At 63.1% G+C, this 26,595-nt stretch overlaps 1 protein-coding gene and 2 long non-coding RNA genes across 4 annotated transcripts in view; 1 reads left to right on the top strand and 2 right to left on the bottom strand.

The window, feature by feature from the left end:
• Positions 1–631: 631 nt before the first annotated feature.
• Positions 632–26,075, top strand: TMEM201 (transmembrane protein 201). Of its 2 annotated transcripts, none has more exons than XM_036090535.2 (11): positions 632–877; positions 7,900–8,020; positions 8,453–8,647; positions 9,797–9,973; positions 11,386–11,735; positions 12,320–12,523; positions 17,885–18,114; positions 21,212–21,283; positions 21,855–22,154; positions 22,976–23,113; positions 23,957–26,075. In XM_036090535.2, exons 1-11 carry the CDS (start codon positions 765–767, stop codon positions 24,052–24,054), a joined length of 1,998 nt encoding a protein of 665 aa, XP_035946428.2. In that variant the 5' UTR covers positions 632–764; the 3' UTR covers positions 24,055–26,075. The 2 variants fall into 2 exon arrangements, with proteins under 2 accessions (XP_035946428.2, XP_077929936.1); XM_078073810.1 differs by lacking the exon at positions 632–877 and adding an exon at positions 3,701–3,903.
• LOC144381990 (uncharacterized) lies at positions 16,794–21,877 on the bottom strand. The gene is made up of 3 exons (XR_013448391.1): positions 21,821–21,877; positions 21,460–21,600; positions 16,794–21,346 (listed from the first exon to the last, which is right to left on the bottom strand). It is a non-coding gene; the product is annotated as an uncharacterized LOC144381990 (long non-coding RNA).
• Positions 22,202–26,595, bottom strand: part of LOC144381989 (uncharacterized) — a 25,423-nt gene continuing 21,029 nt past the window's right edge. The window contains exons 4-6 of the long non-coding RNA XR_013448390.1: positions 26,064–26,123; positions 22,955–24,553; positions 22,202–22,417 (exon numbers count right to left, since the gene is read on the bottom strand). This is a non-coding gene — a long non-coding RNA (uncharacterized LOC144381989). The remainder of the gene's footprint in view (positions 22,418–22,954; positions 24,554–26,063; positions 26,124–26,595) is intronic.

The raw sequence follows: 26,595 nt of genomic DNA, 5'->3' as shown, positions 1-26,595 counted from the left end.
ATCTTCTCTAAATCCAGACCCCTGGGGTAACTTTGCAGCTCAACGCTAACAGTCCTCGATTTCCTACAAGCATACACACCTTCTAGGAGTGTCTTTATTCAAGCTTCGTTATTCCCAAAATCAGTGTGCATGTTCCCCCCCCCTTTTTTTTTGAACAGTATCCTCCCTCCAGGCCAATACTCATAGCTCCCACCTTACGTTCCGAAGTTCCGAGGTAGAGCTGTCCCGTGATTCGTTCAACCTCGCCCCTGTGGATGGACGTTCCTGTCTCCATTAACTATTACTTTGTTTAATGGAGTGGCTTAAAAAGCTGCAACTTGCAGCAAAACAGCTATTCGCGCGCAGGCTGGTCTTGGCCAGCGTTGGGCAGACCGGACTAGAGGGAGAAAAGACTACTTACAGTCTGTGCCCCGAAGCGCTAAGGTTGGCGGACTTTGCAGGAGGCGGCGGGCACGGAGGAGGGCGGGGGGGGGGGCGGGCGCCTCGCCGCCTCCCACCTCCCGCCGCGGGGGGGCGCGCGCGGCCCGGTGCCGCCGCTTCCGCCGGCGCCCCGCCCCCCGGGCTCGCCCCGAGCCCCGATTGGCTGCGCGGCGGGAGCGCGCCGAGTCAGGGGGCGGGCCCGCGCCGGCTACAAAGCGGCGAAGGTCACGGCGCGAGGAGGCGCGCGCCGCCGCCCCGCGTCCCGCCTGCGGCCCTGGGACCCCAGCCCCGCGGCCCACCGCCCGCCGCCTGCCGCCCGCTGCCCGCCGCCCGCGCGGGGAACTATGGAGGGAGTGCGCGCGCTGCTGGCCCGCTGCCCCACGGCCGGCCTGGCCGGCGGCCTGGGGGTCACGGCGTGCGCCGCGGCCGGCGTGCTGCTCTACCGGATCGCGCGGAGGTGAGTGCGCGCGGCCCACGCGGCCTCGGCCCGCCGCCCTCCGCCCGCCCCGGCCCGCTCCGGGGCCGCACGGCTCCTCCCTGCCCGCGAGGCCGCGGCGTGGCGGTGGGGGCCCGGCCTGTGCGCCCACGCGCCGGGACCCGCTGTGCACGCCCGCGTCCCCCTGGGGGCTGGGTTGGGCAGCTTCGTGGTGGGCAAGCGGCCGGGGAGTGGGTTCGGGGATCCCAGAAATGCGGGGCGGGCGAGGACGGCCAGCGCGTGGGTTACAAACTTCCTCCCCCGCGGAGACGCGTGCCTGCCGAGCCGCGGGATCTGCGGGGCCGCCCCACGCCCACCCCGACACCCGGCTCCCTGCGGGAGAGAGCCGCCGAGATGGCACTGCGCTGTCGTCCGCCTTCAGCCCTGCTCCGCGGGCACACGTTGGAATGGACTGATGCTAGCTGGCACTCTCTGGTCGGCGTACGCTGTCTCAGGCGTTGGTCTAATTTCATAGGGGCCCAGTCAGAGTCACGACCCCAGCAGCCCGTAGAGAAGGAAGCCCAGGGACAAAAGAGCTGAGTAAATTGTCATTAATTAGAAGAGCCGCCGTGTGAACTGAAGCCGCCTGGGCCTGGAGCCTGCATTGCTAACCCCTGGGGTACACTACCTCCGGGAGCAGGAGAGCCTCCTGCTGCTGCTGCTGCTGCTGAGCTGGTTCCGTGGCTGCCCCAGCCCTGGCAGCGCTCAAAGATCATGCTGACCCCCGTATTCAGAGCTGGCCTCTGAGGGGCCTCCGTGGTCAGGGATAAAAGCCGAGTGGCCTCTTGTTTGAGCAGGGCCTCAGGGGCAGCCCAGCTGTGTCCACATCTGGTCCAGCGGCAGATGACAGGGAAAAAAGACAGGGCTATGAACACATCCTAGGGACAGAGTGGGTGGGTGTGTACTTTCAGCAAGGGACCCGCAAAGCTCAGATAGGAGGTAGGAGAAGAGAAGGACTTGCCTGCAGGCACTCAGCAGCAGGTGTGGCAGAGCTGGGATTTGAACCTGGGCAGTCTGGTGGTTCTTCGTTAACCGCCACCATGTGCTGCTTCTCACCCGAGGGAGAAAGAAGTGAGGGCGACTGAGTCACAGGCTTCCTGGAGGAGGAAGGGTAGGTGGGACATCAGCTGTGTCTGCAGGGTGAGCCAGACGGGCAGGCTGAGGAGGGGGTGGCCTCCCAGGGGAGGATAGGTGGGGATCGAAGGAGCTTCTGATTCAAGGGGTCCCTGACACCGCACGTCTCCCAGTGTTCCAGTTCCTGCCCAATTTCGGGAAGCTGGAGGGGCTTCCAGGACCAGCTGGTTCAAAGTGGTCATTTTATACATGAGGGAACTGAGGTGCAGGGGCACGTGGCAGTTTGGTCAGATTCCCAGAGGGTGTGGACAGCAGAGGGGAGTCCAGGGCCCGGCCTGTCTCCTGGACGCTGCTGTCTGCCGGCTACCCTGGGGTGGGGAATGGTACACCAAGGATCGGGGCCTGGGTCAGGCTTCAGGTGTGTGTGTTAGTGTGGCTGAATTCGGACTGGGTTTGCTCACTGTGCCTCAAGCCCCTGTGTCTTTAGCTGTGGCTGTTCTCAGGGGTCCTCTTCTTCCCTCCTGGGCTGCTAGCCACAACTTCCCCTCTCCCGGAGGTAGGAATCTGGAGCCTCGGGGCAGTGTTGGGCAAGCTGGTTCAAGGGGACCCAGGAGGGAACCTGGAAGGCCTTTTCACTCCAGCAGCATGACACCAGAGTCATGGTGTGGCATGGGGACCTCTTGGTTGGGCTGAGAAGGACCAGACCTCTCCCAGAATGCTCTGAGATTTTCAAAAAGCACTGGCTTTTGTCTGGGCATCGTAAATTGGTCACTGTCCTGCTCCAGAAGCAAGACCAGCCCTGCAGAGACTGAGCCCTTCTCCCTCCAGCAGGGAGGACGCTGTGACAGTGAGGAACGTTGGCTTTGGCTGCACCATGGGTTTTGAGTGACCCTTGGGGGAGGGCGTGTGAGGAGAGTTGTTTCTGGAAAGCGACTTGGGCGGGTGGGGTGTTAGTGGGCTCAGCACAGAGGTGGCGGAGACCTAGAGGGCAGACTGACCCGGGAGCCTGGGGAAGAGGCCGCCTCTCGGAAGGGCTGCAGTCCTCCCAGAGCCTCAGTCCTGCCCGGATTGTTAGTAACTTGGTGCTGACATGCGGTAGTCCCTGCACACCACCGCCCTCCAGAAACCCATTCTCCAGATGAGGGAACCGGGGCTCAGAGGGGTTGGGCTCATGCCCTCCTCTTGCCTCTGTTGAACAGCAGATCCACTCTAGCCCTTCAGCTCCTAACCAAGCCCCACACTCTGGGTCCTCGCTGAGCACGCGCAGCAGGCCGCCACTGTCCGCACGGGCTGGGAGCCTGAATTCCGCTTCCCGGGGCTAGTTTGCCCTGCCTCCAGGCGCTCGCGATGGCTGCCTGTTCCTGCCCCCACCCGACTCCTATCTCCGGACCCTGCTGCTCCGCATTGTGTCCAGGATCTTATCTTCTGCCAGCATATCCCTGCTCAGGGCCTCAGGGGCCTCCCGTGGCACCCATGGGTGTTTGTTGGATTATCTCCTTTCTGGGGTTTGGAGACGGAGAAGAGCAGCCTCCCGGGTTAAGTCGCAGAGCCTCATCCTGGCGTCCAGAGTCCCTGTCTCCCGCCCACCTCTGGCCACACACTCCGGCTGCTAGCTGAGGGGCCACCACTCCCTGGATGCACGCTGGGTGTCCCCTCCCCCCTCGGCCCAGCAGCCCCGCCTGTTCGAATGCCATCTGCTCATTGTGCCCTGCTGACCAGCAGACCCGTTCCTTAGGGTAACGGCAAATGCTCTGTGTGTTGGCCTCTTGTGACATCTGTGACCAGCTGCCCTGTGAACTTGTCGTTCTTGTCCTCTTGTCCAGGTCAGAAGCGGAGAGCCTTGCTCATTTCTGTCTCCCTGCAAGCCTAGCGTGTGCTCGGGAAACCCAGGTCGTGCTGAGGGGAAGGAGGGCAGTCCGCCATCCCCAGGCCAGGTCTGCCCCCAGGGAGGTGGATTTGGGGCCTTTCTGGCTGGGTGCTGGCAGGACTGCCTTGAGGCTGGGCGGGAGGCCTGGAGGCACCCAGTTGCTCTGTGGTGCTGCGGCCCCCGGGGGCACCTGCTCGGACTCTCCCGGCCGGATAGGGCGGCATGTGCTGGGCACGCGGGGCACAGAGGAGCAAGTGAGGAGCCACCTGGGTGTCCAGCAAGGCCCCCCCTCACCTGTGAGGCTGTCCTGTGCTGTCTTTTGGGGCCCTGCCCCTGGTTCCTGAGGGAACCAGCCTGACTCTCCTAGAGCCCGTCTGCCAGACTTCATGCAGCCAGCACGCAGTGCCCAGAGTCATAAGCTGCCGGCCGGCCCCTCTCAGGGGAGGCTCGGCGCTTCTTGGGGCCTGGTGGACACGAGTCTTCCCCAGACGCTAAGCCCGCTTGATAGGGATGAAGGCCCATCCTTGGGCCTCCTCTGTGTGACACGGTGCCAGGCTCCCAGCAGGTGTCGAGGCTGCAGAGCTGCATCCCTCAGAGTGGTGGGCTCACTCCTAGGACAGACGCCCCCGCCGCATCTGTAGGAAATGTCAGGGCATGAGCTTCGTTCTAACTAAACGTCCATCACAGCTGATGGGGTGATACCATTGTTGAGAGCACGTGTCCATCTTTTTTCCCCCAGTTTGTGTGTTTAGAAGCGCTTGTGGAGGGGTGGGTCTGGAGCATGTAGCCGCCCCTTGCTTCTCCCAAGGGGCCTACCCTGCTCCTGGCTGCTTCAGGCCTCCTCTCGCTCCAGCAGAGCCCAGGAGCTCGGCTCGCAGGTAGCAGAAGCTGGGTGGACCCTTCTAGACCCTCCTGTCTGCCCCCCTGCTGGGGCCCAGCCTTCCTCCCTCAGGCGGCCTGACCACGGCCCGTCTCACTCTTGCCTGTGTTACAGGGACAGGCTGTCTTACTCCCTTAGACCTCGTCCACTACTCAGAGTGGTTTGTCCTACAGCCTCCCTGGGATGGGGATTGTTGGCTTGAGGAGAAGGGGTTTGGAGGTGTCAGGAGGGGACCTGGGGGGCGCCTTTCCCTGGGCAAGAGCAGGACCAGTGCTAAGCTGGCTCAGAATAGAGACCCTAACACTCCTTTGTCGGGCCTGTTACAGGTACTGGTGGAGGCCGAGGTGGGTGCAGCCCTGGGAGGAGCGGCGCTGGTGGCGGGCTGACACTCGTGCCCAGCACCCCAGTGCCCACTGGCCCATCCGCCGCTCCCGGGCCCTGGACCCTTTGAGGACTGGCCGCATAGGAGCTGTGGGGAGGACTCGGTGGCCGGGGGACCCCCGCCCCGGACAGGGATTGCCACGGATGAGAGTGACAGGAGCCAGAGCGGCTGGCTGGCCCCAGGGACCAGAGCTCATCCCCCCGCCTCCCCTTCCCGCCCCCCGCCCCCCGCTTCCAGGCCGGGCTCATTTCCTGAGCAGCGGAGCTGGAGGCTCGGAGTGGAAATGGTGGCTTCCTGGGGCAGGAGGGGCTCCGGGGGCTCCCTGGGGCCGAAGCCGCAGGTCCTGCTCGCCCGCGTGGGTCCCCAGGGCCAGCACCTTTACATCCTGCCTGGCTCGCCCTAGATGCTGAGGCTGCGGGTTCCTCTGCTTGGCTTCTCTCCAGAGGCCAGGCGTGGCCTGGTTTGGGGGGTAGAGGAGGCCCATGGTGAGGAGGGGGGGGCCCCGGGGGCAGGAGAGAGAGATCTCTCGGCCTGCGCCATCACAGAGACACCTGCAAAGCAGGTACAAGTTAGCAAAGGGCAAGCCAAGTGCCTGCATCTCGGCGGGGCGGGTTTCCACGCCGCTCGCCCTGCCTGGCGCCGCTCCCACCGCTCTCTGCGCGGAGCCCAGGGAAGCTGTCCAAGGGCCTTGCGCCAACCACCTGCCAGGCTCAGCGCTTTCCTAAATGCCCTGGTTTGATCCTCTTGGTGGCCTCCGTTTGGGGCAAGGATTATCGTTATCCCCATTATCCCCAAAGCAGTGGAGGGTCCAGGAGGTAGGTGACTTTGCCCAGAGGCCACACTGCACAGCCACGATCGCCGTGCTGTGCGGCGGGGCCGTTTCGAGGCCTTGCTCTGGCCTCTTGCTGTTCACAAGATGTGGCGGTCCCTTGTCCATCACGAGGGCTTTGGCCTGAACGGGGGCAGGGTGTGTGCTGCTGTGGCTGCTGGGGGCGACGCAGGGTGCCCTCTGTACCCTGGGGCCCTTCCTTGCATATCCTCCTCTCCCCCAACCCCTTCCCAGCCTCATGACCATTTTTTTTTTTTTTTAAAGATTTTATTTATTGGGGCGCCTGGGTGGCTCAGTCGGTTAAGCGACTGCCTTCGGCTCAGGTCATGATCTCGGGGTCCTGGGATCGAGCCCTGCATTGGGCTCCCTGCTCCGCGGGAAGCCTGCTTCTCCCTCTCCCACTCCCCCTGCTTGTGTTCCCTCTCTCGCTTTCTCTCTCTCTGTCAAATAAATAAATAAAATCTTTAAAAAAAAAAAAGATTTTATTTATTTGAGAGAGAGAGAGAGAGAGCGCGCACATGAGTGGGGGAGGGTCAGAGGGAGAAGCAGACTCCCTGCTGAGCAGGGAGCCCGATGCGGGACTCGATCCTGGGACTCCAGGATTATGACCTGAGCCGAAGGCAGTCGCTTAACCAACTGAGCCACCCAGGCGCCCCTCACGACCATTTATTAGGCACTTAGGCTGGCATTGTTCGGTACTTCCCACCCTTGACATGCTCTTGTCCCCAGGTGGCAGGTGGTTGGACTGAGGCCTGGACAACCCTCATAACCTGCCCATGGTTAACCTCATAACCATGCCCAGTAGGGGGCAAGGGAGGGGCAAGGCCAGGAGGCAGCTGCGGATCCAGGAACTTCCTCCGAGGCCCCTGGCAAGCCCAGGGACGGGAGAGTGACCGAGCTGGCCCTTTGCATTACAGAGCACCTTTATGTGTCTCGTGTCCTCGGATCATCGTAACACACGGATGCACGGGTTCTGTGATCGCTCACACTTGGCAGGTGCAGGCCCGGCTGGGCGAGAAGGAGCTTCCTGGGGCTCACATCTAGAAGTTGGCAGAGCCAGGGCCTCTGGCTCGAGGAAGCGCGAGGTCGTGGCTGCCCACGGCAGCAGGGGCCCAGGCAGTACCCCAGAGCTGGAGGTGGCCTTTGGTGGGGGGGACAGGGGCCGTGAGGCCAGGACCCCAGGGCTCAAGTAGCTGCTGCCCATTGCCTACATGGTTTCTAGATCCTTGGGACTGGGGGGTTTGTTGAGCAGTTGCTCTACTCCCCCCGGCCCCCGCCACAGCCAGTGAGGTGGGTGGAGGGGCCCAGAGCACAGATCCCCCAGTGTCTGGGCCGGGATTATCCTGTAGACCCCACCTGTCACCGCATGTGTGGCCGACCAGGGCCACTGTGGATTGCCTGCCCTGTACCCCCCCAGCAGGGACGCTTGGCTCCAGTCTGAGCAGCTGTCTCTAGTCCCCGCCCCTCAGTGTCCTCGGCCTCCATCTCTTGGGGTTTTCATCTGTGGAGCACAGGAGGCTCCTGCCATCTGGAAACTCCCAGAGGAGCACCGTTTCCACAGCCCAGGGACAGGCCCAGGGTCTGCAGGCCTCGGGAGGGTGGTCCTAGGGCCTGGCCCCCTGTTGCTCCCCCTGCCTGAGCCCCAGGACGCCGGGAGCTGGTGGCCCTGGGTTCCCACGTAGACCAGCAGGAGCCAAAGGGTCTGGTGCATCTTCAGCTGTCCCCGTGGTGGGGGGTGGGGTGGGGGCTGGAGCCTGTGGCCTGAGGAGAAGCTTGACCCTGCCTCTGCCTCCTTGCTGGTCCTCCTGGTGAGCCCTCAACACGCAGCCAAGCCCCTCGCCGAGTCATTTCCTCCAGCCCGCTGTGTCTGCGGCTCTGGGTCCCCCGTCCTGCTTCCTGTGCTCTTTCTCGGGTCCCCGTAGCACACGAGGCAGAGCTCTTCTGGCTGACGTGACCCTGTCCTCGTCCACAGGATGAAGCCGACGCACACCATCGTCAACTGCTGGTTCTGCAACCAGGATACGGTCGTGCCGTACGGGAACCGCAACTGCTGGGACTGTCCGCACTGCGAGCAGTACAACGGCTTCCAGGAGGTGCGGGCCCAGGGAGCCGGGGTGGCAGGGTCACGCCGCTGCAGGTGGAGGCTCGGGGTCCGCAGCCGGCTCGTTCTGGCTCCGAAGCCCCTTGCCTGCCTTGCGTCAGACCAGGCGTCGGCAGGCTCCCCGTGGGCCGTGCTCGGCCGCGACCGCCCAGCCCTGCCACGCCACCGGGCTCTGCTGCGGGAAGACGGCACGCACAAACCCAGGCGGCCAGCCCGCAGGGTGCGGGTTGGCGGGGTGGGGGGCAGGCTGCACTCTGGGGGCTCCACGTGAAGTCTCTTCGGAAGAAAAGCTCCCGCCGCGGCGTGTAATGAGATTCGCCACCTCTCGTCTGGAGTGGCGCCGGATGGGGCGTCTGCTCTCCCGTCGGCGGGGCTGGGCTCCCCCGCTGACTCCCGTCCCCCCCCCCCCCCCCCCCGCCCCCAGAACGGCGACTACAACAAGCCCATCCCCGCCCAGTACCTGGAGCACCTGAACCACGTGGTGAGCAGCGCTCCCGGCCCCCGCGCGCCCGCGCAGCCGCAGCAATGGGTGAGCAGCCAGGTGCTGCTGTGTCGGAGGTGCAGCCACCACCAGACCACCAAGATCAAGCAGCTGGCCGCCTTCGCGCCGCGTGACGAGGTGAGGTGGGCGCCAGGCGGGGGAGGCGCGCACGGGGCCCCCTCCTCCCCCCGTGTGGCTGCAGCCGTCGGGGCTCCCGGCCTGGGCACCTCGTGGGGACCCCGGCGCCTGCCAGAGGGGTTTGTCCTCGTGTGGGGCTGGGGGGGGTCCTTGGGCTCCCGCGCGGGCCCTGTCGCAGCCGTCGCATCCGTGTCCCTGGGTCAGTCTTGTCCACTGGCTGGGCAGGCGGTTTGCTCTGGAGTTGGCGGAGGACGCTCCCGGCTTCTGGGAGAGGAAACTAGGTGCCGCCGAGCAGCCCGGTGTTAGGAGCTCGCCTGCCCTGGGCCCGCCGCGGAGCCCAGCAGGCCTGGTTAGCTGGCACGGCCCAGCTGCCTGCCCACCGCCAGGCCTCGCCCTGTCTGGGGGTTCGCTGACCACTGGGGAAGAGCCCACCTCTCCCACGGTTCTGCCGGCGGGAAGGAGTACAGCACGGAGCCGTGGCTGGGCAGGGGGGAGATGGGAAACCTGCATAAAGGAGGGAAGACGTGTGCAGTTTGGCAACCAGAGCAGTCGTTCTGGCATATTCGGTCCCAGGGAGAGACCAAACTGATAAGTCTCCTGGCCACTGCAGACTGCAATGTTTGACTCCCCTGGGGAAGGGGAGGTATGTTGCTGCATCTCTGGAGGGAGGAGGGCTGAGACTCCAATCTGGGCTCTTTTCTGAAGCCCAAAGGACCCTCCAGCTCCCACGAAAGCCCTTAACGCTAGTGTTTTCTGGACGCTTGGTCTTCGGGGGAGGGCAGGCCCTGCCTCTGGGTGGTTCTGTCTGCATCTAAGTAGTGTCAGCCTGGAGCTGTTTCTCCTGTGACTCACCTGCCTTCCCGGAGCCCAGGAGTGGAGCCTGAAGCAGGGCCCACGGCCCGAGCCCCTGGCCTCCGGTGCCTCCCGTGCGGCCACAGAAGCTGGCTCGAGAGGCCCGTCGCCCGTGGGCCCCTGCCGTGTGCCGGCTTCTGGGCCGGGCCTGCCGCTCGGGCGCCAGCATCACCGCAGGCAGTGGGCCGTCGGTCCGGTCGGGCACCGCCGGAAGCAGGTTCCCGCAGGGACGCCTTGCTCGGGTCGCCCCCGAGGACGCTGAGCCGCTGCCGTGCCCCACCCCCACCCCCCCCGCAGGGCAGGTACGACGAGGAGATCGAGGTGTACCGCCACCACCTGGAGCAGACGTACAAGCTGTGCCGGCCCTGCCAGGCAGCCGTCGAGTACTACCTCAAGCACCAGAACCGCCAGCTGCGCGCCCTGCTGCTCAGCCACCAGTTCCGGCGCCGGGAGGCCGACCAGACGCACACGCAGGTTGGAGCGAGGCCCCCCGCTGCGTTCGGGGGCTCACAGCTTTGAGTGGGGCAAGAAACCCCGTGCGTGGAGGGCAGCTCTTCAGAGCCGAGAGCCTTCCCGGGGGCCCCATCCCACCCTGTCCCCATCCCCACCTGTCCCCAGGCCCCCTCGTGTCCTCAGCCCGAGCAGGGGTCCCAGGAAGAGTGGCTCAGGATCGTGTTGCATTTGTGTTTGTGCTCTTGAGCGGGGGCTTGTCAGGGCCCTGCAGTACGTGCTGCTGCCCCGACACCGGCATGTGTCCCCCACGGCACCCTTCATGGTGGGTCTGCCCTTCGGCCCCGTGACCCCCGGGTACAGCTGGAAACCAAACGTGGGGAGTTAACTAACTTGCAGGGCGCCGCGCACCAGGATTTGAACCCGGGACTATCTTGCTAAAAGTGTTTTTAATTATTATGACTATACTGGGTTGATGGAATGTTCTGGTTTAAAAACTCTAACGTGAAGCAGGTGCATTTAGAAGTAAAACCATCCACCCCAGGGGCGCCTGGGTGGCTCGGTCGGTTAAGCGTCTGCCTTCTGCTCAGGTCATGGTCCCAGGGTCCTGGGATCGAGCCCCGCATCGGGCTCCCTGCTCAGCGGGAAGCCTGCTTCTCCCTCTGCCTGCCGCTCCCCCTGCTTGTGCTCTCTCTTTGACAAATAAATAAAATCTTAAAACAAAACAAAACAAACCACCCACCCCAGAAATCTTCCAGGCTGCACCCAGGCCCCTGACCACAAGGCCACAGCCCCGGCCCCCACGCGCACTTCTGCACAGCCGGAAGCCAGACACTCTGACCTTTGGCCTTCCTCCCCAGCACCGTGTTCCTAGACCAAACAACTTATTGCTGGGTTCTTTTAACTGCATTTTGGCCTGAGTTATCTCTGTGTGTAGTTAAGAGCATGATAGGAACTTTTGATGAGAACTTGACAAAATGGAAAACGTAGTAGAAAAAACAGGTCACCGTGATATCAAAAGGGTTTCTCTAAAGAACGTAGCAGAGCAGTAGCCTACCCAGCATAGTGACTTCCGCGGTGGATGAAGGCCGAGAAAGGAGACAGATCGGTGGAACACAGCAGTAAACCTAGAAACAGCTGGGAGTACGTAAGAATTTAAGACCCAGTAAAGACACTGTCTCTGACCATCAGGAACCAGGTGGATTTTTTTTTTTTTTTTCCCAAGGGGGGCTTGGACTCACAACCCTGAGATCAAGACCTGAGCTGAGATCAAGTCAGACACTTAACTGACTGGGCCACCCAGGCGCCCCTGGAACCAGGTGGATTCTTCAGCAAGTGCTCTGGGGCCCTGGCCAGACCCCCACGCAGAGCGGGCACTGGGAATGGCTGTCGGTGGTGCTGGCCATCTCGCTAACCAGTCTCTCTTGGTCCCTCAGAGCTTCTCATCCGCGGTGAAGGCCCCAGTCCAGGTCATCGTGCTCCGCGCCCTCGCCTTCCTGGCCTGTACCTTTCTGCTGACCCTTGCGCTCTATGGCACCAGCAACCCCTTTGCCCCAGAGGCCACCCTGCCCCCAGCCCTGCCGCCCGGTGGCAATGGCTCAGCCGCACCCGACAACAGCACTGCCCCGGGGGCCGAGGGCTGGCAGCAGCTGCTGGGCCTGCTGCCCGAGCACGCGGCAGAGAAGCTGCGCGAGGCCTGGGCCTTCGGGCAGAGCCACCAGATGGGCGTCGTGGCCCTGGGACTGCTCACCTGCCTGCTGGCCATGTTGCTGGCTGGTCGCATCAGGTGTGTGTGGAGCCAGGCGGGGCGGGACTCGGTGGGAGGAAAAGCTCCGTGGTGTGGCTGGAACAAGACATGGTCCCTCTTCTCTGGCAGCTGGGAGTCAGGGTGGGGGGGTGGGGCAGAGGAAACCAGTGTGACCTGCCCAAGGGAGTGGTGGCACTTAGAGCTGGCCTGCCCCTCCCTGCCGTGCGCTTCGGCCACCTGGCATGCTTGTCCCCCTCAGGCTCCTCGCCTGCAGAGTCGGGGTGGTAATGACCACCTACCTCTCCGGTTGTTGGGGACCAGGTGGGTCCCTGGCCCCCCCGTGCACTTGGAGACTGTACTGAATGGTGTCCGCGTCATGCCAGCGGCTCTGAGGGACGGTCCTCAGGCCGGCTTTACAGGCTGGGATCTGGAGGCCCATTCAGAGTCACGTAGCGTGTGGGTGTGGGAAGTGGGAGTCAGAGGCCCCTGCTCTCCTCTTGGGCCTGGACTCTGACCTCTGAGCAGGGCCAGGGATGGACGTGGGAGGCTGGAAGGGGCAGGAGGGGCTATGTTCTTACCCTGCCCACCCTGGGCCCTCACCGCCGCCGCTCCTCTGTCCGCAGGCTCCGGAGGATCGATGCCTTCTCCACCTGCCTGTGGGCCGTGCTGCTGGGGCTGCACCTGACCGAGCAGTACCTGCAGGCCGCCTCACCCGGCTGGCTGGACACGCTCAAGTTCAGCACCACGTCCCTGTGCTGCCTGGTGGGCTTCACGGCAGCAGTGGCCACAAGGAAGGCGACAGGCCCGCGGAGGTTCCGGCCCCGAAGGTCAGAGAAGCAGCAGTGACTGCGGGGGGAGGACAGACGGACGGACAGGCCCGGAGCAGGGTCCCTCTGACTTGCGTCTTACCTGCCTCACTCCTGCCCTTGCCCAGCCTAGAGCCCCCTGTCCTTCCGGCACCACCAAGCCACCCTCCCAAGTGCCCTCTAGCTGCCCACCACTGCCGCCGTCTTTCTGGCCAAAGACCCCGTCAGTGCCCCGAGACTGGATCACGGGCAGCACCCGCACGGCCTGCCTCTGACCCAGGGCCTCCAGCTGGCAGCTCCAGGAGCCCCCACCCTGGCCACGCCCTTTCCCTGGTTCTCACACCGTGGGTGAGCGTCGGGTCCCTGCCGCTCCTCTCACTTTGCTCCATCCCTGAGCCCCTGGCTCGGGCTGGTGACCGTGGCTGCGGGCTGGGCCCTTGCCGCATGGCCTCCTTGGGCTGCTCGGCGTGGGCAGGTGCTGCTGAGCAGGGGCCGGAGCAGAGCCCCCCACCCCGGTCCCCACATCACTTCCCTGTTCCATCCTTCTGGGCCTGACGGTGGTCCGGCCAACCCTCGCGGAGCCGGGGAAGCAAGAGGACACAGGGCTGCACCCCCGGGTTTACAGTTCGCTTGCAGCTCCAAGGCCTTCCTGAGACCCATGGTCCCTCAGCCTCCTTCCCCAGGAATGGAGAACACAGTTCTTGGGTCCCAACTGGGCCTGACCATGAGTGTGTGGGGCGAGGCTCTTGAGGGGGACAGTAGAGAATCCTGCTGTTCGTATGGTCAGCAAGTGTCTTCTTAGCAGCCAGGCTGCTGGGGGAGTTCACCCAGGTGGGGATCCGAGCAGTCTTTTCTTTATTCATCTATTTTTTGGGCACTGCTGTGGGCTAGACAGAACCAGGGCACACACGTGCTGCTCCCTCTTCTGAGACGCAGCTGCTCTGCCATTAAAAGCCAGGGCCCAGTCCTGGTGGCCGAGCCCTCCGCCCACCCCTGCAGGGGCTGGGGTGCAGGCCTCCCTAGCAAAGGCTGCCCCATCTGGCAGTGGAGGCCTGAGTGCTCTTGGCCCGCTCCCCTACCCCGTGCCTGGGATGTCCCGTTGCCTCCACTCAGCCCCCGTATGGTGCCTGGGGGAAGTTCTTGCTCCCTGCGGATAGCACGGGGCAGGGGCCCAAGAGTGACACACGTGACACTGGGTCATTTGTCATCTTATCCCTCTCTGGCCTGTCACTGCCCTCCTGGCTCCTGGCACTGCTCGTGGAGGCCACTGAGGCTCCTGCGTTCCAGTTCCCTGTGGGGCAGGCGGAAGGATGGGGACAGAGCCACCGCTCCCGGGGAAGCACGCCTGCTACTCACTAGCTGGTTCCAGCCAGGCCCCGGGCTCTTCCCAGCCTCAGTTTACCATCTGTGAAATGAGAGGTGGACCTTTCTCCAGGGCCCCTGAGTGCTGCCCTTGGCGTGGACACACTGTGGACACAGAAGTGCCACCCGCGTGCAGAGGAAGTAGTTAGCCTAGGGTGCCGTCTCTGAGTGCTGTCCCTGCAGGTGGGCGGCCCAAGGCGTCTCCGTCCTGCATTCTGCACTCTGATGACTCCCGCCAGGGCCGGTGTGCCCTGCCACTCATCACTCTGAGCATCAGTCCCCCTCCAGATGGGACCCCAAGGATGCCAACCACTCCCCTTTACACATCGGAGCCGGGGGAAGGCAAAGCAGATGACGTGCACGTGAGGCTCATGTGAGCCTGAGGGGCAGGTCGGAGAGCACCCTGGCCAGGCCCTTCATGGAGCCTGGGCCCCACCGTCACAGTCTTTCTATGCTCTCGGGGTCCTAAGAAGCCACCCCGCCCCACTCACATGCGTGTGCAGCAGCCCTTGCCCCGCCCTGGCACCCGGGTGGGTCTGGAGCTGCCCCCTTAGGCGTGTGGCCCCTGATCAAGCCCCTGCCTGGCTGGGCTCGGCTTGTTCTCTGCAGAGGGTGAGGTGCAAGGTGACTGACCAGGAAGGAGGAGTGGGGAGCCTGGCTGAACTGGGAGCGAGACCTGCTGGCCTGGCTTGGCTGTTGGGCGGTGGGGGGGGGGGGGGGGCGGCCCACTGCCTGTCCCTTCGCCCCCATCAGTCTGCCCGAGAGGGGAGAGGAGGCCGCAGGTACCAGGCCGAGAGCCAGTGGTCTGGCTGTGCGTGCCCTCGTACCCGGAATCTCCCGTTCTCAAGGAAACGGACAGTGTGATGCTAATTACTGCTTTTCTTGGCGTTGAGTAGAAGCAGGACATCTGTGTGTATGTGTGTATTTAAGTTAAATTATTTATAATAACCATAACCAGCTCTCTTGCTGGCCAGGAGCCCCTGCTGAGCAGATGTCTTTCCTGCCCTCTAGCGGGGGGGTGGGGGGAAGTCACCCTCATGAGATGAGCCTCATCAGAGCGCGGCTTCCTGGGCTTTTTAGAGTTCTGTGTGACTTTTTAAAATTACGTGTCTGTCCTTTGAAGTTCATTATTTGGAGCATATTTCCAGCACCTTCTGATGTTTACTGGCAACAGCTGAGGAAGTGCAGGCAGCACTGGGATCGTGGCTTATTAACTGGAAATGTGTCGCCCTACCCCGGATCTCTGTCCCTTCCACTGGGGACAACTGTCAGACCACCTGGGGTCGGGGTGACTGTCTCCAAGACGTGAGGGAGGCCCACTTGGCTATCTTCTCTCTCCGAGTCTGGGGTCCCCACCGTGGGCTGAGCAACTGCCTCGACGCACCCGCCCGGGGAGGAGCCCGTGTCCCTTCTGTCTGTGACGCTTGCCAAGTGGCTCGCCCTCTCTGGTTGTGTAGCGCACCTGCGGAGGATTGGCCGGTGACTCTCTTTGCTGTAACCGTAACTCCTGGCCGTAGATGTCGTGTTTTTATGCTGTATTTTCAATAAATGCCTCCGGGGCTCTGCTTTTACCGGCGGGCATCAGGTACCATGTCTTTTTTGTTTGTTCTTTCACGTTCCTTCAGAGGCTTCGGGGCCGGGGCAGGGGACTTCGGGGCACAGGCATGCGCACAGGAGTCAGGTTTGGTTGCTGGCGACGCGGGGCCCAAACGGCTCGGGGCCCGGCTGTCCTCCGTGCCCTGCCAGGTCCTCTTTTCCCCCGTCTCAATAAAATGCTGCCTAAAATGTAGTCCTTCTCTCCTTCCGTTCCCATCTCGGACTGGGATTGGATCGAAAAAGACCGGCCGGCTCCCTTCGTGTCAGATGGGACATGGGACAGCCGCCTGCCCCGTCCCAGAACCCATTTATTCCAGTAAGCGTACAGACTTGGATTCGGGGCTGAGGGCCTCTGTGAGATGGGGCTTGAGGGTGCAGGGTGGGCTGTGGAGGGTTGCTAGCCAAAGGAAGCGTCGATACTTCTGAGCCCTCTGGAGCCTGGCAGAGGTTCCCAGGGACCGGCTGCGGCTCCCTTGGCACTTTACAGAGGATCTGCCAGGTGACTGATGTCACTGCGTGTCACAGCAGGAGGGCTCGGGCCAAAGAACCGGCTCCTTAGGGCCAGCGTTCTTAGTGGAATTAGAGATTGGGAACAGTTCCTGTGCCACATGGCTGAGAGACTCGGGTTTTAAGCCCTGGGGCGGCCCCAGGTGTGAGCAGGATCTGGGAAAAGCAGGGAAGAGCTGGAAAGACCCTGGAAGCTTCTCCCGGGCACAGCTGACCACCTCTGAACCCTGCAGCCCGACGTGGAGCCTCTCCCCTCACTTGCCCGGGTGGGGGGGGCGCGCTGTGGGCTCTGCGGTAGGGGGTGGGCACAGGAGGCCTGATGCAGAGTCCTGCTGCCATCTGCTGGACAGGCCTAGACGTGCCCTGCCCCCACCCGGTCCTGGGGAGGTGCAGGGCCCGGCAGGGGACAGAACTTCAGGGCGATCAGAGCAAGCTGACCAGGGGCCCCAGTGCGCCTTCCCTGCCCCCACAGCGAGTGAGGTGCCCCCCCGCCGACCTCTGGCTCTTCCCCCACAGTAGTGGTGCCATCCTGCCACATGGTATCACAGTTCCACAGTGACAACACCAGATCAATCTGTGTAGAGACAAAACCTTTCTCAGGTGTCTGGGGGGCAAGGAGGTGGGTGTCCGACAGGCTTGGGCAGAACAGGTCAGCATGCGGAGTGTGGGCGCGTCCAGCCTGGAGTTGGCCGGATCCTTCTGGTGATTGGCTTGATGAGTTCCTGCCACGATTTCCCGATGTCCCCCAAACCCGGGGGCCCCGCCTTTGGTTCTGACATCCACGTAGCCTCGTGGCGCTTTGGAAAGCATTATAAAGGTCCCATGATTCTCTAGGAGGGCAACGGTGGACCCCACACTTGCCTCTTAGAATTTATTTAAAGCAAGGGCTGGGAGTGAAAAATAGGGGAATAAGTGGACTGTAGTTTGGCTAGCGGTGCCCTGAGCGTTTGGTCACGAGGGGCGCAGGGTGGGTCCCTTAGCAGGCCCCCGGCTCTGCTGCAGGGCCTGAGCCAGCCTGCCCGTCCATCGGCACCTTGTCCATGGCCCCAATTGTCCCTTGGGACTGAGGTAAGGCTGGACCTCCCCCAGCTCCGTCCAGACGGCGGACTAATGTATTAACTGCCTCTGTCCCTCTCCTCCCTCTGTAATCGGTTGCCTTAATCAGAAGCATGGTTGACAATCTGGCTTGGGGCCATCAGGTCCTGTTGTGTGATTTGTCCCATTCTCGAGTTAAAGAGACACTGTCACCTTCCGTCTTTTGGGCAGCCTTGCGATCGTTTACCGGTCTTTTCTAAGCTTGAGTTAGGCTTGTGTCCCCCAAGAGCCTCTTCCCGGGGATCCCCAGCCTGGCCGCCTCCCCCTCCGCTCTGCAAGGGGCTTTAGACGAGTGTCCAAGACCAGAGAGCAGTAGCGGGATTCCCGGAGCCGGGCCCTGGGGAGCAGGGGGCTCCCCGAGCTCAGCCGCCCTGTCAGGAGGCTCTGGGCACGGAGCACAAAGTGGCCAGCAGGAGCCCAAGGCCCTTGGCCTTCATTGAGTGCCTGGCACGGGGTTGGGCATTTTTGCTTCAAGGCGAAGGGTTGGCGTGAGGTTGGCAAGGGCGACAGTGTCACTTTAATACCGAGACTAGTAGTGGAACTAGTTTGCTGTGAAGCCGAGGGGTGGGTGGGATCGGAGGGGGCATGCAGGGAGGGGTGGGTCACGCTGGCTCCTCCCAGCCACCCGCTCCTAATGGCGTGAATGTGGTCGGACTGCTTTTCTGCTTCAACTAACGCACGCCTCCCTGGGACCCCGGCTCCGGCCCCACCTGGCACCAGGGGAGAGGGGACAGGGGACGGGACCTGGGCGGAGGCTGCAGCCTCCAGAGCCACCCAGGGCTGACCCTCCTCTTCTCTCCCGTGCCCGACGGGCTCTTGCAGGTGTTTCCCGCGCGACGCGGCCGGCCTTTTCCCCGCGAGCCCCAGCCTGGCTGTGCCCTGCCCGAGCGCGGGCCCTTCGCCGTCTCTGTTCATCCCCACCGCACCCGGCTTCCTGCCGCTCGCCAACCAGCAGCTGTTCCGGTCTCCTCGACGGGCCTCACCCTCGTCGCTGCCAGGCCGCCTCAGCCGGGCCCTCTCGCTGGGAACCATACCCTCCCTGACGCGGGCAGGTAAGAGGCGCTGGACGGGGGCGGGCAGAGCGGGGCTGGGCGCGGGGCGGGAGGGTGCCGAGAGCTCCTGCCCTACAGACAGGCGGAACTGGGGTCAGATCCTGGGGCGCCCATTCGGCAGCTGCCTCGCTCCTCTGAGCCTCAGTTTCCCTCCAAGAAAACGAGGTTAGTAGCAGAACCTGCCTGTGGGTGTTTGTGGCAAACTGAGGTGACACATTCAAAGCACCTTCTGGAAGGGCAGCGGGCACTCGGTAGACATCCACACACGTTGGGCGTTGTCTTTCACCACCACTCTTACTGTCATTACCACTGCCGTTGTTTTGAGATCTTGGGGGCTGGAAAATTTGTCCGCATTTACTGAGTGCTTGCCGCACGCGGGCCCTGGCATGACTGAGACCTGGTCCCTGTCCCGAGAGTCTCATCCTTCACCTTTTCCAGCAGAATCTTCCCGGGAAGTCAGTTATAAATTAAATCCAGTGTTTCCTCCTCGGAGCCTGGCAAGCTCTCTGTGATGGCCCTCGGCGCTCTGGGAAGCCACCTGGGCGGACTGGGCTTGCCTCCTCCTCGGGCTGCGTCCTGGGGGCTGGCTGCGTGGGTGGCAGGTTTGGGAGTGGGAAGCCACGAGGCAGGATCGCAGCCTCCAAGAATGTGGATGTCATCTCGGTTAATCCAGGCTTGATAATCTGCAGTCGGTGTCTCATTTAAGCCCCTCAGCAGCTCCACCGGGCTGGAGGCTCCAGTTCCAGTCAGATGCCCCTCTGAGCTTCAGTCTCCCCCCGTGACTTGCCCAGGGTCCCACTGCAGGCTGGGCTTTGTGCCCAGTCATCTGGCTCCTGAGCTCAGGCATCCTCCTGGGTAGAGGGTGGGTCACACCGCAGGAGGGACGGGTCATAACGGTGGGTAGGGTTCAAGGCCTTCGGGGTAGGGCCGAAGGTGTGATTGCCCTAAATACAGACGCCCGGACTCCAGATAGTTCTGTGTAACCAGAAGTGAGCTGGCTTGCTGGGCGAGCTGCCCTCCTCCGGGAATGGTCATTCAGCAGAGTTCTTGATCCCCTGCCTGCGGCCCTGGGGGTGGGGGTGACCCTGGAATTCCCTGAATGTGGGAACCTGACAGGCCCAGCAGCTGGGCCCTTCCCCCAGAGTGTTCTCTGGAGCTGTCCCATCAGGCCTTCTGGGTGGGGATGAGGGTGGGGCTGGTTGGGGCCAAGGTGGGGACGGGCCCAAGCTCCCAGGCCTCTGTAGGACCAGCTCACCTCGGGTCCTGCCAGAGCCTTCGATGGCCGTCTTAGGGACAGAGATGCAGACTGGGGGAGAAGTCTGCCTCTTGTTTTGCTCTTTAAAATATGAAATGACTGGGGCACCTGGCTGGCTCAGTCAGTAGAGCGTATGACTCTTGATCTCAGGATCGTGAGTTCAAGCCCCACGTTGGGCATAGAGCCTACTTAAAAAAAAAAATAAAAAGAAATGCCTCCGGTTAATGTCTACGGGGTGAAAGGCAGGGACTTGACCTCCGAGGGGCACCTTCCTACCCCTCCTGTCCCCTGTAGTCAAGCTCAGGGTTGAAAAAGTGAGCCCCAGGCTCCCTACCACTGCCCCTCCCTCTGGAGAAAAGCCCACCAGCTGCCGGTCTGATGGAGGCAAAATGGGGGTGCTCAGACTCCCCCATCACCAGCCGGGCTGGTGATGGTACACGCGCCGTGGTGGTGTTGTGAGCACCTGATGTGGGCAACTGAAGTGCCAAGAACCATCAGCGGGGCGCAGCCAAGCAGGCCCCCAGCCCATGACCCTGGGAGGGTCTAGAGCCAGAGGCTGTGCCTCAGGGCTGAGATGGGCATGATGTCAGGGAAGCTTCTAGAACAGGGCCGTTAAAGGCCATTTTGCGTATATCCCGAGTTCATACTTGGATGGTTTTCCTTTTCCCCCTGAACAGAGATGTCCCTGTCTGTTCCCTGTGGCCCTTGAAGAGAACGTGGGGAGGGAACACGCCGACTGCTGAGGGCGCCAGGAGCAGCCCTGCCCTGGGCCCCACGCTCCCGGGATGACTCTCCGTGCACGCTGACCCTGGGGGGCCGAGCTGGGGGGCTCCCATTTCCAGCACCTTGGAGCGGTGGGTGGCATTCCAGAGCCGGCGTAGGCCGTGGAGGCAGGGTCTCCCACCCATCGTGGAGGACCTGCAGCCTCCCTGTTGCCCTGTGGGGCTGGAGGCAAGGACAGCAGGGCAATTGTGAGACGCGGGCTGGTCTCGGAATGTCTGGTGACGGGTGGGATCCCAGGGTCTCCCTGCTGGGGGCGTTGAGGATGAGTTTCTGCAGCTCCTTGGCTCAGGTAACCAGGAGGCGCGGTGGTCCGGGGCTCAAGCGCCAGGCCAGGTTCCCGTTTCCTGTGTGTGTCTGTCTCTCTCTCGCCCTACTCGCCTCTGCTCCTCCCTGCTTCCAGCCTCATCCCTGCTCCCCTAGAGCTCATGCCCGGCAAAGAGACTGCTCTCCTGGCATCTATAGAGCAGGTTCTGGAAAGGACTCTGTGCTTGGGCAACACGGGCACCCTTACCCAGACACGGGTTGACCTGGGTCTGTGTCCCTGGGCCTTGTGGGGGAAGGGGCAGGCGGCCGCTGTGACCGAGGGACCCTCGGAGCCCCAAGGGTGGTGAAACAGCAACCGCTCAGGACGGCACGTGGTGGCTGCTGGATCTTTGCACACTCAGCTCTCAGCCGAGCACTGGGGGAACATAGGATACGTGGGGGGGTGTCTCTGCCCTCGGGGTGCACTTGGCTGAGAAAAAGCAGCATGTTCGGTGCCCCCTGAGGTGCAGCACGGCCGGCAGGCGCAGGTTAGTGGAGGGGAGGACCCCAGAAGGCTGAAGGAGTAGCTATGGGGGCAAGGGGCCGCTGTGGGTTTCTTTCTCTGCAAGCTGAGAGCGGGCCAAGCGGATCTCTCCTCACTGAGAGATGCAGTCAGTTGAGGGCGCGTGTTTTCGTGAAAGCCTGGCGTGAGTGACAAAGGTTAAGTGTCAGCAGAGCGGGGACTGGAGAATGGAGGGGGTGGGTGGCTGTCGTCACCACGGCCCGACACGTGTCGCCCTTCTCTTTCCTCTCCAGACTCAGGGTATCTGTTCAGCGGGAGCCGCCCCCCGTCTCAGGTGTCTCGATCTGGAGAGGTTCCTGTTTCAGGTAAGGAGGACGGGGAAGCTGCGTTCAACGGGGGCGGTGCGGGGCCGGGGTTTCCAGAGCATCCTGTGGGTGGGACAGCAGTGTGGTTAAGCGTGAGCTTTAGGGTCTGACAGGGGCCTGTGTTCAAGTCTCAGCCCTGTGCCTCCCAGCTGTGCAGCCCTGGGCAAGTGACTCACAGCGCTGTGCCTCGCTTTCCTCTTCTGTGAAATGGGCGCGGTAGTTTCCAGGATTTGATACCATGCCGTCACCCTTACCAGTGATGACTGACGGAGACGCACACTCGATCCCGCCAGGAGCAGGGCTGGGGTTCGCTGACCCTAGTTAAGTCAGGAGTGCCCTCAGGGCAGCAGGGATGTGGCGAAGGGTCTGTGATCCTCTGCCCTCCCTCAGCGCCCGGCAGGCTTCCCTCTGTCCCCCGTCTGGGTGCAGCGTTGCCTTTCTTCCCGGGTTATGAGGGGAGAAGCCCCAGGAACAAGGCAGCCGTAACAAGGGTAGCTGCGACAGTGGGGGATGCTCACGCCTTGTCGCCAGTCTTACCCAAAGTCGTGGTCTCTGTCCTCCTGCCCTCCAGATTACTTCTCTCTGCTGTCGGGATGCTACCCCTCTTCCCCACTCCCTTCCCCGGCGCCTTCCGTGGCCGGCTCCGTGGCCTCCAGCTCTGGCTCTCTGCGTCACCGCAGGCCCCTCATCAGCCCAGCCCGGCTCAACCTGAACGGGCAGAAGCTGCTGCTGTTCCCGTCACCCCCCGGGGAGGTCCCCAACACACCCAGCAGCTCAGACGAACACTCGCCCCACAACGGCAGCCTCTTCCCCATCGAGCCGCCCCAGGTCCCCCAGAGATCGCCGGCACAGGACACGAAGCTCACCATGGGTACGACCCGCTGACCGCCGCCCCCCCCCCCCCCCGGGAGTCGGGAGAGCCCAGCCGAGCTGTGACGGTGCCTCTGGCCCACAGGTGTGGGATGAGCTGGCACTGGGCCTGTCCTTCCTCTTCCCCGGGCACGTGCAGCCACTCTCCCAAGCTCCAGACACTCCCCGCCTGCCTTCTGGTGACCTTGAACCGTCCGAGACATTGCCCTCCGTCGGCTGATTTTATTTTCTTCTTTTGCAATTGACCTTGAGGGTCCTTTGTTCCTTGGGATGGATCAAAAACGCATCATGCCCTGCTAGCCTGCACCTGTCTGGTCGCAGATATTTTTGTTTTGCTCAAATGGTGGTGTTCTGCCAAGCATTTTTTAAATTTTTTAAAGTTAGGCCTCAACCGTTAAAATTTAGAACTTTCACACGAATGTGTGGATTTACTGTGCCTCTGACAATGTCAGAAGATCTGGCCACAGTGGGTCTGGGTACTGGCCAGACAGGTGCAAGGACAGGTTGAGATCCCACATCCCAGCCTCGGCCCCCCCCAGCCCCACCTCCCGAAGCCTCGCTTGTGGCCACCATCTGTCAGCGCCCGTTGGCCATGGAGTTTGCTGCTCCTGATCTAAAACCAGCTCCCCTTCGTGGCAGCCACACAGCCGGGGTATCAATGAGGCCCTGGCCTCCCGTTGCCCAGGGTAGGGCAAGTGGGCGGGGACGGGCAGGGCTGGCTGGCCACATCCAAGGGCGGTCCGGGGACTGGAGGTAGCGCTGCCCCATGTCCGTCCCTGGGGGTGAGCTGTGCACACCCACCGACACCCCTTCTCTCCGCAGACACGAGGTCGGCGCCAGAAAGAGGCAGCGTTTGCAGCAGCCGGTCCATCAAGAAAGAGGACGACTCATCTCAGTCGTCCACCTGCGTGGTGGACACCACCACCCAAGGGTGCGCGGAGGAGGCCGCCGCCTGGCGAGGTCTGTGCTCCGACCTGGGGGTGGAAGGCAGGGGGGCGCGGGGGCCGCGGGGCTGCAGCTCCCCTCCCCTCCTGGTCTGTCTGGGACCCTGAGAGAAAAAGCCCTCCAGGCTCTTGAGTGGCGCAAGACAGTGAGTTAACCCGCCCAGCACCTCTGGGTCCAGCCACCCCTCGGCAGACAGCAGCCCATCCTCGGATCAGGGTCTGGATCCGCTGCCGCATCCCGAGTACCCCAGAGCCACGTGTGGGCTCCTATCACTAGCACAGACGCAGAGCGCTTCGGCCCCCACGCAGGGTCCCCAGGGGACGCCAGCCGGGAGCGCCGCGGGGCAGGGAGTGACATCAGATCCTGGTGCTTTGAAGCGCCGGGCACCCAGTGGGCATGCAGCAGTCAGCCCGGGGGACACGTGTGGAGAAGATGGATGGACAGGGGTGCGCAGATGGTTTTGAGCTGACCGGAAATAGGTGCTTCCCCCACATCCGGCTGGTCTGGGGTGCGACCGGGAACCCCAGCCTGGAGCCTGGGCGGGGTACTCCTCACTCCCCTAGAGCCCTGTTTCCTGCCTATGCAGTGGGAGTCGCACGGCTGACCCCTCGCCAGGGTACAAGTACAGGGCACCCTCACCCAGTACCTGCCTGGTAGCGCGGGCTCGGGAAATGAGGCGCCTCTGGGGAGGCAGGACTTGACCAAGTGACCCCAGGCGCAGGGGTCTTCCTGGCCTCTGGGCCCCACAGCAGCATCTCTGGGAGGGCTGGGCCGGTGGTCCGCTGCACGGCGACCCCGCCACCCACAGGTCCTTCTTCTGACCTTTGCCCTCTGTGTCTCTTCACTGTCTCTCTCAAGGTCGTTTCAGGCCCTCCCTGGTCCGGGGCCTCCTGGCTGTGAGCTTGGCCGCCAACGTGCTCTTCACCTCGGCCTACCTGTACCAGGTCCTGCGCTGACCTGTGGTCCGCGGCCTCCCAGCGCCCAGAGGGGCTCGGAGGCGCCCAGGTGCATGCTGCTCCCACCACTGCCGGCCTCGGAGCCCCCCCCAAGGGGCTGCCTCCGCTGTCCTCTCCAGGGCCCTTGACCTCACTGGGCCAGTCCTGTCCTCGGGATCCCTCCTCCTCACCTAACAGGGCGCAGGGCTGAGCGTGGTCCGTGAGGTCACTTTCCTCCCTGCCTGTCTCCTCAGCTGACATCACTTGTGTTTGGTGCTGACCCTGATCCCGAAGCCAGGGATCCCCGAGGGGCTGCAGGGCCCTGGGGCCCCCTCCCCCACTGCCCAGCCCGCCGGGCAGGAGGACCATTACTACTGTAAGCACAGCAGGAGCTGGCTGCCTCCTGACGCTGCGCTGTGGGCCGGGACCACGTCTCCGTACCGTGCTCTGATCCCACGCAGCCGCCTCAGGTTCCGTGGGGAGGAGGGAGCGACGGTCCCTGTGTCACTCCTCCTCAGTCCTGCCCGGGGAAGAACAGAGCCCTGGGGCAGGCCCCCTCAGGACGGGCATCCCCTGCCCCTGTCTTGCCCTGTCCTATCAGCTCTAGGCCCGGCCTGCCCTCTGGCTCTCCTTGCTGGGCAGGTGGGTGCCCGGGGTCCCCAACCCAGGGCCCCTCAGAGTTCTAGTGTAAGCACCTCCGCCCACCCCCGCCAGCCTCCCTGCTGCCCTCTCATGCCCCCATTTTATTACCTCTAGTGACCTTCCCAGGCAGCAGCCCCGTGACACTGAGAACACTACCCAGGGCCCAGCCCACCTCCCTTCCAGGCCTGCGCTTCTGGGCCCCTCCTCCATGCACTGCCCACAGGGGCCTCGCTTGAGCCCTCAGCCTGCATCGCCCTGCAGGGCAGGCCCGGGACAGCCTGCGGGTCTCTGAGGAGACCGGACACCGCCCCTGCCCTGCCACCAACCTGGCCCCTTTTGGCCCCCGAGGCCCTACTTCCTTCCTCCCTTTCGTTGTACTGTCACTGTGGGCTCAGTGTGACCTCGGTCTCCAGGCCACCTCGGCTGGCTTTCTCTCCCACCCCACTCCCCTCAGGCCCTGCCGCTGCCATGCTGACTGCTACCAGATTTGCCCCCCACCCCTGCCTTTGTGCCGGGGTCCCGTCCTGCCCCCGAGCGGAGGAAGGGGGGGCCCTTGGTCTGGCGCAGGGACACACCCCCCCCGTGCTGTGAGGAATGAGTGTGTGTGTGCCTGTGGCCCTCAGAGTCCCCCCGTCCCCGCTGCCCTGGGCCTGAGCCGCGGGCCTGGGCCGCGTGTGTGTCCTGCAGGTGCCCACGCCCCTTGGGGAGGGCCTGGCGGTCTTGGTGAATCCTGAGACTGCCTGGTGGGAGGGTGGTGGGCATGAGGGCAGGAGGAAGGGTCTTTACCATTCAGGGATAAAGTTTAGTTTTATTTTTCTATACATTGTTGCCAGGTAAGGCATTCTGCGGGTCAGCAGGATGCCCTCAGTTCTCCCTGCCAGGGAGCTTTCGTTTTTTTAAGCCTTGGGTGCTTTTTTAGTAATTTTTTTTACCATGTGGGGAAGGAGTTGCTCTGACTTCCCCCTCTCTCCTCTTCCCCCCACTCCTGTCCTGAGAGCTCTTTCCTGCCCGGTCTCCCACCCCAGCACCTGGGGCCTGGGGGGCCAGGGGCCGCACCAGGACCCCGAGTCCCACTGCCAGAAATGATGCCAACATGGAGGTGGTGCTTTGGGCCTCCGTTTGTAGAGTGGGCATGCGTGTCAAGTTTTTTAATTTTGTTTTTTTGCCTAACAAAGCTGAACTCCATTCCCGAATACCCTTCCTCTGTGGCTCTGAGGAAGCCCCAACACAGAGTGCCCGCCCCTCTCCTCTCGCCCCTCCTGGCACCCCGCAGGGGCAGGGGAGAGGCAGAGTGGGGAGGGGGGCTTACTTATGTTTTCTTTCAAACAAAAAACACAACCTTATTTTTCTTTACAAAAGCAAAAAAGGAAACCAAAAAAGATACCAACCTTTGAACTATATACCTCAGTCCGTCTGGTCTTCATTCTGTTCCCTCGGGCGGCTCAGGCCTGCGGGAGTGGGGAGGGGTCCCGGATCTCAGCCCCGCAGCCAGTGAGAAGTGATTTCTCTCCTTTCTTCAATATGGAGTTGAGAGTGGGGTCCTGGGGCTTACGGTGGCTGTCGCCGTGGCAGGTACAGCGTAACCGTGTCCCCAGGAGGTGAAGGGATTTGAGCCAGGCGACCTGCTGCCTGGGGGCGGGGCGGGGGGGCGCTGGGCGGGCAGGGCAGACAGGAGTTTGCTGAGCACAGTCAAGGAGGGTGTCCCGGGAGACATGTGAGCGAGGCCTCAGGCAGAAAGCCTGTCCCAACCAGCAATCCCCAACCTGACCCCAGAGCTGCAGGGGCGACAGACCTTGCTTTCTCCTGAGCCCCCTCCCCCCCGCTGACCCTCCTGGCAGCTAGGCTCGGCGCTGACCCCCCACCCCCCGAGGTGCGCAGACAGACACTGCCCAGCCTGGGTGAGGAGGCCAGGCTTCAGGC

Source organism: Halichoerus grypus, chromosome 5, assembly GCF_964656455.1.
Source record: "Halichoerus grypus chromosome 5, mHalGry1.hap1.1, whole genome shotgun sequence".
Lineage (NCBI taxonomy): Eukaryota > Metazoa > Chordata > Mammalia > Carnivora > Phocidae > Halichoerus > Halichoerus grypus.
This window is presented reverse-complemented; position numbering and strand designations above follow the sequence as displayed.

Coding starts and splice junctions, on each gene's coding strand:
- TMEM201 (XM_078073810.1), top strand. CDS start 3,716: ATGCTCTGTGTGTTGGCCTCTTGTGACATCTGTGACCAGCTGCCCTGT. Junction 8,648..9,796: donor CCTTCGCGCCGCGTGACGAG/GTGAGGTGGGCG, acceptor CCCCCCCCGCAG/GGCAGGTACGACGAGGAGAT. Junction 9,974..11,385: donor CCGACCAGACGCACACGCAG/GTTGGAGCGAGG, acceptor TTGGTCCCTCAG/AGCTTCTCATCCGCGGTGAA.